This window comes from Hippopotamus amphibius, chromosome 12, assembly GCF_030028045.1.
Source record: "Hippopotamus amphibius kiboko isolate mHipAmp2 chromosome 12, mHipAmp2.hap2, whole genome shotgun sequence".
Taxonomy (NCBI): Eukaryota; Metazoa; Chordata; class Mammalia; order Artiodactyla; family Hippopotamidae; genus Hippopotamus; species Hippopotamus amphibius.
This window is the reverse complement of record NC_080197.1, coordinates 79,193,218-79,206,134: the sequence shown is the minus strand read 5'-3', so window position 1 is coordinate 79,206,134 and position 12,917 is coordinate 79,193,218. Positions and strand designations below refer to the sequence as shown.

The following is a 12,917-nucleotide window of genomic DNA, read 5'->3' as shown; positions in this document are numbered from 1 at the left end:
AGCTTGCCTGGCATCTGCCACTGACCTATCAGTTATCCAGACTTGAGTTTTAAACCTCAGAGTGATCTATTGACCTGTGTCTTTGACTGTTTTAATTGGTTAATTTGTAAGATTTGACCTCTGATATTTGCTAACTTTTTATAGGGAGTTGTATTTGTAACGGAAGAAGAGAAGAATAAAAAATATTAGTTTTAAAAGTGGCCTATGTGACTGCTTTTCTAAAAAGGTATTTAATGCTCTTAGTACTTTGGCTTATCTCTTTGAAATAAAGCTAATACACAGGATTGCCTTCACATTGTTGTACTCTTCCTTTCTTGATTGATAATTGCATTGTCTTAGAGCCTAGAAATTGTTAATATTAGCTAAAACTACTTGGCTGCTCTATTAGAAGTTCCTTTTTTGTCAAATTTTCTCAAACATGTTTCTGCCTCACAAGGAGCCCCAGGTATTTATGAGGTAATGGAATACCTAAGAGGCCTAATTTTGTGGACATATTATGGAAAAAATAATTTGGGGGTATTAACGTCCCAGCTTCATTGTCTACCTCTGGGCATCCCAATTATTTGCTATCGTTTAAGCCAAGAAAAAGCTCTTTGGTGTGCTTGTATTCTAGGCTTAATGTGTATGTAACCTAAACATTCCCCGATCTTGTCTCCAACAGGTAGACTGGGTGCAGTGTGATGGTGGCTGTGATGAGTGGTTTCACCAAGTTTGTGTGGGTGTATCTCCAGAGATGGCTGAAAATGAAGATTACATCTGTACAAACTGTGCAAAGAAGCAGGGGCCAGATAGCCCAGGTCCAGCACCACCTCCTTCCTTCATAATGAGCTACAAACTACCAGTGGAAGATCTTAAAGAGACCAGTTAGCAGCTGCTGGGTTAGTTTGGGACATGGGGGAAAACGGACCACACTGAGACCGTAGTCAGAGTGGTTTAGATCCACTCAGAATGTTGCTTCCAAAGATGAATGGCCTTCTGAGCAAGTCCTCCCAGCTGACTTCCTCTTTGCATGGACGTGGGATCTGCGTTCTCTGTCAACACATCTGTGTCGAGGGTGTCTGCTTTGGTCCAGCAGCCAGTGTTTCAATTCATGTCTCCTCTGAGATTGTTTGTCACATTAAGGCCAGACATTTGAGCTTTAGGGTGGCTGGTTGGCGTTAACGCATTGGTGTGCTAGCAGGGCATGTAGAATGTGGCTTACGGCCAGTTGATATTAGAGGTTTGCAGCCAGCGCCATCCGGAGGTGCCAATTACTTGGATGTCTTTAGTTAGGACAGTGGGAGAGGAGTCAGAGTACCAGTTTCCTTTGACTCTGACCTGGCATTTGACACCATACAGATCCAGCTAGGAGAGCACCAGGGCTGGAGTTAGTCCTGTTAGAGGCCATGGGATAGTAGCACAGCCTGTAGACCTCAGCTCCGTGTGCTTGTTTGTACCAAGAAGAAAACCCCAGATGAGAGGCAAATCACCTCATCTTCCTAAGGAGGAGGATGGCATCTAGTTTAGAAATCTGAGTAGATTGGATTCTGGGAAGAAGAGATTTTATTTCCAAAAAAGCAGCCTTTTTTGGCTTTGAGAAGTCTTGCTGCCTTGGGTCTACATTTTAGAGAAGAGCAGGTACATGGATCCAGGCTTCTGCAGCAGCAAAGAAGACAAGTCAGAATGTTTTACTGGGCCACGGCGGTGCATGCTTTTCAGGGAAACCTGCATTCACAAGTGTACCAGGTGCCACCAGGCTTCAGGCATGGCCCCAAGCAAGACCAGCAAATAACAGCTTTTGCCTTGCAGCCCTACCCCCACTGTCTGTGGTTTCCAGGACTGGCAGTTTCTGACCATGGCCCACAGCAGGCACTGTCGAATAGCACCATGGCTTCATCAGAGGACGTGGGCTTAGAGTACCTCTGGGTGACAAAGTTGTTTTATTAGTAAATCCATTTTTAAAAAAAAAAGAAAAAAGGACTTGTTTTTACTTTTTTCTAAATGTCTCTGACTACTGACTGTTCTATAAATAGATTATTTTTCCTTTTTTTAATATACATATATGAATATATAAATATATATATATTTACTGTTACCAGCAGCTTATGACAGAGTTTCAGCATCAAAAATTCATTTGGGGGCTTGCTTTCTCTTCTTGCGTTTTAATAAAGAAATCCCATTCCTTCCTTGTAGTACAAGGAGTTAGCACATCCTTCTCCATCTTCACCTGACCAGATCTTCCATCCTGGTTTTGTTCAAACAGATAATTATGTTTCCTTTGTGTGTTGGGACTTGTCCCTGTCTGTGGGGAAACCTAGTTGTACTGTATCTGTGATGGTGGTTCTGTTCTGTTCTGTTCTGTTTTGTACGTGAAAGTTTGAAACTGCGGTGCTGTGTCCTCCTCCCTCCTGTCGTGTTCTCTGTCCTTGTGAAGGTGTTAAATAAGCTGTATGGAAACTCTTATTAGAAGGGGACTAATTTTTTTTTTTTTAAGGACAAAAGCAAAACAAAACAAAAAAACCCACCAAACTAAAAATGGTGTTTTGTCTTCACTATCCTGTGTCCCTTTATTTTGGTTTAAAAAATCTGTGGTTTGACTTAAATTCATCAGTTTTCCTTTTAAAAGTGGGGAGCAGGTTGGGCCCAGAGAGCAGCTTCTAGTCTAGTCTTCCCTTTTTGCCCCGATCTCTTTTAGAGAAATGTCTTCTAGTAACTAGAAGTGAAATGTACTGTCCAGTCACAGTTTGAATGGGTATGAGATTTAACTCAAAAGGCATCCTTACTAAAAAAAGCAAAACCTCCCCTATAAAATCCAGTTTCTGGAAATGCTTTCTCTATGGTTCATGCTAATTTTTTAGTCATTCTTCCCTTAATATCATATAACGTTTTGAATGTTATGATGTGTTAAGAGGTTCGTAAGTGTTGGTGTGCGTGGGTCTTAAAATCTCAAGTGTGTGTATGATTTAAGATTTCAATGGAAATAACAAGGTAACTAAGTAACCAGTTTCATAAGTTTTCATTTTGCCAATCTACATAAAGATATTATTAACTTAGTTAAGAATTTCATCTGGTTGATATTATAGAAGGAAGCACAATGTTTTTTACCTTTTGGCTTTCTCTGTAAAAGTCTTCAAATGCTTGTGGGTTAAAAATTGAATGCAGTCTTAAGTGATGGCTGCCTGGAATACATTTTAAAATACCTTCTTTCTTCCTTCATTGCTCAGCGCTCAGTGGAGGGGCATGAGGTGCTGAGAAAGACAGCTAAGGTGCTCTGCTTCTTCGAGTGGTGGATGAATAGAGGGCTGTTTAGGGAATAGTTTATGTTCATGGTAGTAGGTATTTGCCTGCGTATTTGACCTGAGAGAAAAACGCCAGGCATTCTCCAAGCATGAATAGCTTCGGGTTTATCTTCTGACATTTTGAAACTTAAATATATCATTTAATTGATACTGTGAGATTTTCTGTATTTATTTGAAAGTAACAGAGGATTTGGTCTGACTTTTGACCATTTAGACCAAGGCTAAGAACAAAGGAGAGAAATTAGTTGAAAAAAGAAAAAGGAAACTATATAGAAATGTATAGTTTTGGAATTAATGAACTAAGATTCCTCTGTTTAAAGAAATGTAGCTGTTCTAATATAAAACTTTTCACTTAGAGGAAATTACTTACGACAACTCCATTCTACAGTATTGTAACATTTCATATTAAAACTTGATTTAAAATGTTTCTTTACCCTTCCTATCTCCTCGAAGTTGCAGTTCTTAACCATTGGTACTTTAACCATGTTAGTTAAATTCTTTCAAAAGGTATTTCTCACTGTGTTCATCATAAACCATTTTGGCAAAGATTATAGAAAGGAAGATGGAAACTGGTAGGTCAAGAGTAGGTCCTTGGAACCGCACAAGTGTGACCACAGCTTTCTCGTGATCCCTCTGGCTGCTGTTGGCCTTGATGCCTGTAGTGACCACAGCAGAGCCGCATGGAGGTGTAGGGGCCAGACTCCTTCCTGAGCTGCTGCCTCCCAGCTCTGCATGACTCATGTGGGCCTCATGGAACAGCAGCTACTGCCTGTCTAATTGAAACGGCTAATGTGAAACCTTTGGTCGCCCACGCTGTGCTTGAATAATCAAAACCCCGGTGAGGGCTGACCTGGGAGATGAGAACAGTTTCACCTGTGCTTCACTTAACCGTCTCTACTTTCATCTTCAACAAGTGTCCAAGAAATATCAGTGTGTTTTCCTTAATTTTTAGATTCTTATGCAGTTCAGTGGGTGTAAGAGCAACTCCCTACTTGTCAATATTTTAATTCTATACTACATTTGTGTGACTATCAGCCAGTGCTTAAAGTAGGAGGGTGAAAGGGAAAACTGAGAAAGCCCTTCTTTCAGAGGGTGGGATTACCCACTTTTTAAGGAGAAAGTGGCAATTTAAAGTGGGATTTGAACATTGTGGAAGAATTAAGCAGTTAAAAGTTCCACACATAACCAGGTTCAATAAAAGTTTCCATATGAACTGGCTTCATGTGTGTGAAAAGTTGCTTTTGCAGTAGGTCCTTAAGTATAAATTTTTAAAAGCACGCAGTTGGTTTGCCTTTTACCTTTTGAAATCCCACTTTTTCATTTCTTTAGATATGGATGCGCTGTGGCATTTAGTATTCACAGCATAAGGGAAGAATGGGCAGTGATGTGTCTTGCAATTGTAGTCTTCTCTTGGCCTGGCTCACATCCAGTCACCACTATGCAGCGAGTGATGTGCACTGGGAAAGGGTGTGACAGGTTTGCTTATTCTGACTTCTGCAGTGCTCCAAGATCTCTAAACAGGAATGTCTTTTCTAAGACCTGTTACATGTTTATTTACCTGTTAGTGAGACACTTAAATATAATATGGACTCTAATTTACCAGGGGTTTTGGTGGTGCCTTATGAAAAGTATAACTTGATTTCTTGTTCTTTGAGCATGTTTTGCATTTCTTTTGTTTTCTGAAGGAATATTAGATACAGTTATTTGCATTACATCTAAAAAATAAAATTTGTGTGTGTGCTCAGGTCCCCCTACTCTGTCATTCACATGGTGGCAACTCTAAGTGGTAACCAAGTAAAGGTAGATTTTGGTCATGGGTATTGATCTGAGAGCTACGTTTAACCTGTTCCAGAACAGTTTCTCGTGTGCATTTGCTCTCTATACAGTAAAGAACTGGCCTCACATAGCATCACCAGTGGTGTGACTGGCCTGCTACATTGATGCAAATAGTGTTTTCAGAAAGCGTGAAGTAGAAAAAGTGATTGCTGCAGATTTCATCTCATTTTCTCTATTTTCAGCACGAGTCCAGCAATGGGCAGCAGACATTTCCCCACCATTGATTCTTGAGCCGTTTATCCCTTTGCAGTGAACCAGTGTTAATGGCAAGGAAAATGAGGAAATTTTTCCTTTTTCCTTCGGCCTCCTAGTGCTTAAAACTAGCTTAAACTGCAACTTACTTCAGAGAAGTAAATGGCTCTTTTTTTCTCATTGCCAAGGTTACCAGGTTATGCAGGCATGAGGGACAGATCATTGCTGAAAATGGTAAGGTTCTGCATGCAGTGAAATTGACCCCAAACATGAAGTGTGTGACTGTATATGTGTTGGGGAGGAGAATTAGTGGGAAGAAGCCCGAAAAAATATGATTATCTCAACTTGGAAAAGATTTTCTTGCCAACAACAACAAAAACGCATGAACTTTCATAGGATTGACAAATTCTTTTCTTTTAAAAGTCATGTGGAATCCTCCCAGTTTAGACCACTTGTTGGGGGCCTTGGCATTGTGGTTGATACCAAAGGGGTGAAGATCCAGAATCTCTTCACGGGAAGCTTAGCCTTTCATTGGGAAGTCTCAGGTAACACAAGGAGCAAACAATACAGAACACACTCCAGGACTATATACTGTGACTAAACAGGTGATTTTGGAATTTCTTGCCTCGTCTCATTTGTTCTTTTAAAGTGTGTTTCTACTCTCCTTTTAGTAGGGAGAAAGATGATTTAATGTTTCCATACAATTTCCCTTGAAATTTCTTTACTAGGCAAGGATTTCCTCTAATCTCATCTATGGAGTCAGGATGTATTCTTGTTTATGCAAAAAAAAAAAAAAAGAGATCACAAGAAGCCTTAAAGATGGTTTGGTGGTTCTAGCTGGTGAACTTGGTAGTAAGGAACTCTGGTGAGTTGTCAGGGACATAGGGATGAACTCAGAATCTTTTGCAGTTTAAAAAACAACCTCCCCATCCCCCCCCCCCCAAAAAAAAAATCAAACAAAAACTTGGAGAGCCCAGATGAGGACTTTAGGGTTACATAAGAATGTGGGATTTAGGAATGACCTGATTATTAGCTCTTTGTAGGACCATCTGCTAGTTACTTCGCTTTTTTGAATCCCTGTTTCCTACCATGTGTGGATACAAAGACATTTAAGTTAGAGCCCCTCTCCTTGAGGGAGGGTAAGACATGTATTTTTAAGGATGTTTCTTACAAAAAGTTTCATAGAATTTAGGAGGATAGTAGAGGGGTTTTGGACATGTAGTCCAAATTCTCATTAAATGATGGAAGTATCTTCGGTACTCCCGAGGAGGGACCATGGAGGCTATATTGGATATTCTGTTTTTACAAAATGTAAGTCTTGGTCACTAACAGTCATATTAGAGCACACCCATAGTCTTCCCTTCACTTGGGTCTGAATTTTGCAGAGTTCGTCACACACAAAAGTGGCTTGTGCCCCAGGACTGGCATCTCGCTGTGCTATTCAGTAAGACGAGAGTATCAGACACGTTCTGACAGACCTAACCGCGCCCCACCCTCCTCCTGAGTTGGTACCTGGCCTTAGTGAGTAAATTCCCCCCACCCCACCCTCCTACAGCATCAGGCCCTGCCCACTTTGTGCTGGGCCACTCTGCTGAGGCCAGTAGGCCACCTGGGCCCTGGTAGCTTTAGTCTCCTGGCTGAACCTTGCCATCCTTTCTACTTGCCACTAAGCTTTGTGGTCGCGTGTTTCTCTGTCACTCTAGCGCCACAGGACCTCATCCCTGATCAGTTTGGCCATCAGGTGTTGTTGCTGCTGAATATTGCTGAGCACACACCCTTGATTGGTAGCCCTACAAACTGACTCAACAAGGTAGGCTCTCAGAGCGAGGCAGCAGCCTTGATGGTCCACCAACCCCGTCCATTCTCAAAGATGCTTCAGACCTTGGTTTCTTGTTCAGTCCCAATTGCAACGTTTCTTCCCTCAGCAGAGTCCTCACCTGTTGTCACATGGAGGAAACTGAAGCCAACAGGAGGGCTCAGCATCTTCATCTGTCTCAGAACAGGTGTGTGTTCTGTGGCCAACACAGACTGTAGACAAGCGGGTGAGTCAGTGAACCCCATCCCGCCTCACCTCATAGACCTCGCCCCGTCAGTCAGCACCCCTTCCTCAGCACATAAGCTCAGGTCTCTCCCACTGATGTGCTCCTTGACCCTGTCTCCCTCTCCTGCTCTCTTAGTCCTTCCTTTGTAGCCAAGTCCCATTTGTTCCCCCGCTTCACTTTCAGATCCCTCCTCTGTCTATTGTAATCTGGACCCCACTCTCCACATTCCACTGAGGTGGCTCTCATGGAAGTCGTAACTGACTACCTGTTGCCAAGTCCAGTGGGCACTTCACATTGTACCTGACACTTGTCCACTACCTTTTTAAAACTCCACTGGCTTCTTGGCCACTACTTTTTCCTAATTTTTCTTTCCTGCAGCTGTTTGTTAGTCTTTTCTGTTTACTCTTCAAACGGTGTCATCAGAGGCTCTTCCTGTATGTCCTCCTTGGGTGCCCTCATTCCCCACCTGCCCCTGCCAGCGAACACTTTAATGCAGCTGTTTCCCAAATCCATATCACCTGCCCAGGCTTGCTTTCTTTGCTCTTCAATCAACAGTCTGGTAAACATTTCCACTTGTATTTGTTTTAATCACTCCACACTCCTTGTGTCGAAACCTAACTTACCACCTTCCCACCCTCAAGCCAGTTCCTCTTTATTCTCTTTCCGAAAGAATAGCTAGATACCCGAGCCATAATTCTGCAAGCCATCCTGAATCCTTTGTGACCACTCGCTCCCCGTGGGCGATGAGATGGTCACTAAATCCTTTAGGTTCACTCCCATTTTCATCTCCATCTCCTGTTCCCTTTGTGATGCATCGCTTCAAGTTCTCACCACTCTCACCCATTTTTCTGGACTAGACTTAGGTCTGGTCGATCTCTGATTCATCTTCCAAATTTGTACCAGAATAAACTGTCTAAAGAGCCAATATGTTCACTGCATTGTCCTATGGAATCTTCTTGTGTTTATCTTTCTAAACCCACCTGCTTCCACACACCTTCAGTCACTGTGCTTCCCACACATGGATTTTCATTTCCTTAAACATGCGAGGCTCCTGTCTCTGGGATGCTCTTCCAGCTCCCATTTTTGAAACTCGAGCTTAAATGCTACCTCTTCAGAGGCCCCTGTTCTCTCACAACACCTTGTTCGCGTCCCTTATGGGGCTTTGCCGTAAGCGACATGATGGTTTATAAATTCCAAGGGGACAGGGGCTCTGTTCCCTGAATCTCCATACCTAGCACCGGGAACAATAGCCTGTGCAGAGCCAACATCCAGTAAATAACCTGGATGGCTGTTAGTTCGTGCCTGTGTTCCTCCCCGTGCGTTCACTCTCACGCACACTGTACGTTACTCTGTGCCTTCGTACTCCTCTTTTTTCCAAGTTCAGCACACCCCAACCTCTGCTGAGAAGTCTTTCACATCACTGCTTTCCTCCTGATCTGACTTAGATGTCCTTCTACGGAGCTCTGATAACATTTAGATTTACAGCTTCCCAACGTGTGGTCCCCAGATCCGCAGCCTCAGCATCACCCCAGAACTGGTTAGACAGGCGGGTTCTTGGATCTTACCCCAGACCTTCGGAGTCAGAAACTCCAGGGGCGGGGCCGACAACCTGCGTTTGACAAGGCCTCCAGGTGATGGCGCTGCCTGCTGGCGTTGGAGAACCCTCGACTATTTCACAGTCACTGCGTTTGTCTCTCCAGGACTAGCACAATGCCTAGAACTAGATTATTTTAATGATCTTCCTCGTGGAGAACTGAAATCCTGTGGCCTTCTATAGCAATCCTGATTCTTTCAAGGATCTGAAAACTAGTTCAGCTACCCTTGTTTGGTAGCCTTTTAATATTTAAGGGTAGCCATTATTTCTACTTCCCGACCTTCATCCTCAGTCTTCTGGTTTAATGTTTTCTTTCTCATGTGATGTGACTGAGTGCCTTCAAATTCCAACTCATTGGATTTATCTGAACAAACTCCAACGTACTTCATACCCACCGTAAGTACATATATTCAGAGCATCCTTTTAGCTTTCAAGCTACAATTCTAAAAGTGGAACCATGTGTCTGTGTAGTCACCCCAACAAGGTGGTGTTCACAGTGACCATGACAAGATTCTGTTGTAGAGTTAGGGATGGACAGTGGAAACCAAAGGTGGTCCAGAGCTCTGGATATGTTCTGCCTCAGAGAACTTGGCTGCGGTAACCTGAAAGTCATTCTGTAAAGCGATTTCATATCACTGAATTGGTGATTCTTGGCCATGGTGGCACATTCAAATTGTCTGGAGAGCTTTTAAAAACCATTCCTGCCACAATCACGCCAGAACAATGAAATCACAGTATCTCAGAGTAGAGCCCAAGCAAGAGTGTTTTTTTGAAACAGCTTTATTGAGGTATAATACCATTAAATTGCTTTATGTACAAGTCAGGGATTTTCAGTAAATTTACAGAATTGTGCAACCATCACTCCAATCTAACTTTATAGTGTTTCCATCGCCTCAGAAAGAAACTTCATGCCTATTCATATCACTCCTTGTTTCTACTTCCAACCCCAGGCAGCCATGAATCTACTTGTTTCTTTAGATTTGCCTTTTCTAGACCCAAGCATTAGGATTTTTAAAAAAGCTTCCAGGTGGTTTTAATAATGCTGCCAGGGTTGAGAATCGCAGTTCTAAATGCATGATAAGGAATCAGTGATTTTTAGAACTGTGTATAATAAAGATATTTCATATATTTTCACATTTGTGCCTGCTGCCTATGCCAGCACACATAACCATCACTAGTATAAGATCATTAACTTGATAATGAAAGTTAATGGACCATTCTATTATTTTCCCTTTATACCTTGTAGTATCGAGTTCACAATTGCCTCCCATTCTCTCTCCAGACTATTTGAAAATATCTCTAGTCTGCTTTTCCCCCTTTAGCTCATGCATTAACAGCAACAGAAGTTCTCTCAGGAGCAATCTCCCTGAGATGGTGTCTCTGGAAGTGATTGCAAAGTATTGGTGTCAATCCCGTACGTAAAGTTATTTTCCTTTAAGAATCTTTCACATTGGTGTTTCTTTACCGGATGTTTTTCTGTCTAACTTCTCTGCCAAATATAGATTTTTTTTTTTGTCTTTTTAGATACACTAATATTTCTAAAAATTTTGGGGAAAATATGTTTCTTGTTTTTTAAAAAACAGTACACGCACATTTGTTTCAAAAATACTAAGAAAAGGAAATAAATGAAACATCCTCCACCCAAAAATGACCACATTGAGATTTAAGCACATTGACTTTCAGACAGCTCCCTGTGTATCTCTAGGTGTGTGTGCCTACAGACATGTACACCGTTTCATGAGTGAAGTCACACACAATGTACTGCTTTGTAACTTGCTTCCTTTACTTGCTGTCAGCGTTTGTATATGACAATGAATACAGATTTGTATTGTTTTTAATGGCTATATAGTTTTGCATTCAATGGAATCTTAATGATTTTTAAGAGTTATGTATATTGAGGACATTATTTCTCTGTCTTGTGTTGCACAATTTTGATCACCTTATTATTAGTCTTTTAACCTTATTTATATTTTTTCTTTACAGGCATTATTAAATCTCATGCTGTTAACCTCTTTAATTTTATAATTCCTGATTTTCCTGACATGCTTAGAATGACTTTCTCCTCTACAAGATAATAAAAGTACCTCCCCGATTTTGCTTAGTACTTTTATAGTTTTATTCTGTATACTAAATTTTTGTTCCATCTTGAATTAAGTGGTGTGAAGAATGTCAAGTTTCTTTAGATTATTCCTCTCTTGGCTACATTTCTGAAGTGTCTTACAGTGTCCACATTCACTCTTCAAAGTATCGGAGCATCTACCTCGCGTGTGTCTGCGTGTGTAAATGGGGTCATCCCCAAACCTTTGCCTGCCCCACGCGCGTGCGTGTGTATGTGTGTGTGTGTGTACCCGCTATGCTGACTCTCTGTTGCTGTGTAGCAGTATTACCACAAATGTCACAGCGTAAAGCAGCACATTTATTACCTCGCAATTTCTGTGGGTCAGGAGTCAGGGCTGGGCTTTGCTTGGTGCTCTGCTTCGGGGTCTGCCAGGCTGTCATCAGGGTGCCCTTTGAGGTTGGCTGGGAAAGGGTCGCTTCTGAGCCCGTGTGGTTGTTGTCTCACTTAGTTCCTGTGGGCCGTCGGACTGAGGGCCTCGGTGTCCCATCGGCCCCGTCCTCAGCTCCTGGGCTCCTGCGCTTCCCCGACACGGCCACTTGTTTCCTCAAAGCCAGCAAGGCAGGGGGTGTTCTGCAAGGCAGAGATCACAATCCTATGTAATGTGGTCACGTACAGGCAGTTACGTATGGCCTCTCACCTGTGCCACGTTCTCCTGGTTAGAAGTTCCAGGCCCTGCCCATACTTCAGGGGAGGAGGTCACAGAGGCTGTGAATCCCAGGAGGCCAGGGTCCCTGGGGTCTGCCTCCCTTGCATAGTCCCCGGTGAGTCAAACGCTGCATCAGGTTCACACTGCAGTGCCCGAGGAAGGAATGTTAATGAGACTCACTCTATTCACATTAGATTGAAAAAGAAAAGGATAATGGCTTTGTTCCTCTAATGTTCATGAGAAGAAAAAATAACTTTTTTCACTTGGGCTAAATGTTTATAAGACCGCCGCAATTTGGGATAATTATAACTGCTCTTTGGCGTTTAGTAGAACAAACCTTTTCTGCTTCTTAGAGAAACAGAAATCTCCAAATCTCATCAAGTCTATTTCAGTGTTCTGGGTTCCCTGACCCTCCTGGTAGTTCTCTTCCAAACACACTCCAGGTTGTTCATATCCCTTTTAATGTCTATGCAAAGCATTCTTTTAATCTTTAAATTACAATTCTGGATAAAGGAATCAGATGTCCTTGCATTGTTTAATTTATAAGATTCACAATATGCATAATTGAGTCTTTGCAAATCTGTTTCCTCTCTGTATGTTCTTCTTTTTCCTTCTGTAGCCTCATGCTTTTGAATGCTGTCAGCAAAAACTGCTGTATTTTCGATTCCTGAGCTCCATTCACAGATACAGAAATGGGAGGATTTCTCTTATCACGGAAATGACTCTCTTCTTATCTTTCCTGTTCATTCTTTGAGTTCCTATTTAGTTTCTGGGCATGGGTAAGTTGGCAGCTTAGTGAATGTATTTCTTGGTATGTGGTAAGAAAGGATAGGCAAGAGAGGAGACTGGAAGCTGAATTCAGAGTCTGAAAGTGTCTCATCCCAGGTTTATAAACTAGTAAGTCATAATTCCTTTCCAAGGTAATAAGGTAGTAAGATTGTTGTCTCTGCTACTGACAGGCAATTCCTGTACATTCACTTGACTGTGGCAACTTTACCTCTCAGCAGGGCATGGGCAGGGCTAGCTGTGTGTGTTTGCTTTACATTTATTTTTCTGGGAAATATTTAATATCCTACTGCTCTAGTTTCTATGGGTATCTAACTATCTATCTCTAGTATCTATGTATCATCTATCTATCATCTATCTATCTCTAGTATCTATCTATCTACCTGTCTATGGATGTATTATCTATCTATATCTAGGTAGACAT

At 42.0% G+C, this 12,917-nt stretch overlaps 1 protein-coding gene across 8 annotated transcripts in view; it reads left to right on the top strand.

The window, feature by feature from the left end:
* Window positions 1-12,846, top strand: part of KDM5A (lysine demethylase 5A) — an 87,352-nt gene extending 74,506 nt beyond the window's left edge. For 3 of the 8 annotated variants that reach the window (XM_057703620.1, XM_057703618.1, XM_057703619.1), the window contains one exon: window positions 662-12,846. In XM_057703620.1, the coding sequence (XP_057559603.1) occupies window positions 662-868 (207 nt within the window). In that variant the 3' untranslated portion in view covers window positions 869-12,846. Of the gene's footprint in view, window positions 1-144; window positions 230-661 lie in introns of those variants that run through there. The other 5 variants (XR_009048532.1, XR_009048531.1, XR_009048529.1 and 2 more) reach the window with 5 other exon arrangements.
* Window positions 12,847-12,917: the final 71 nt, after the last annotated feature.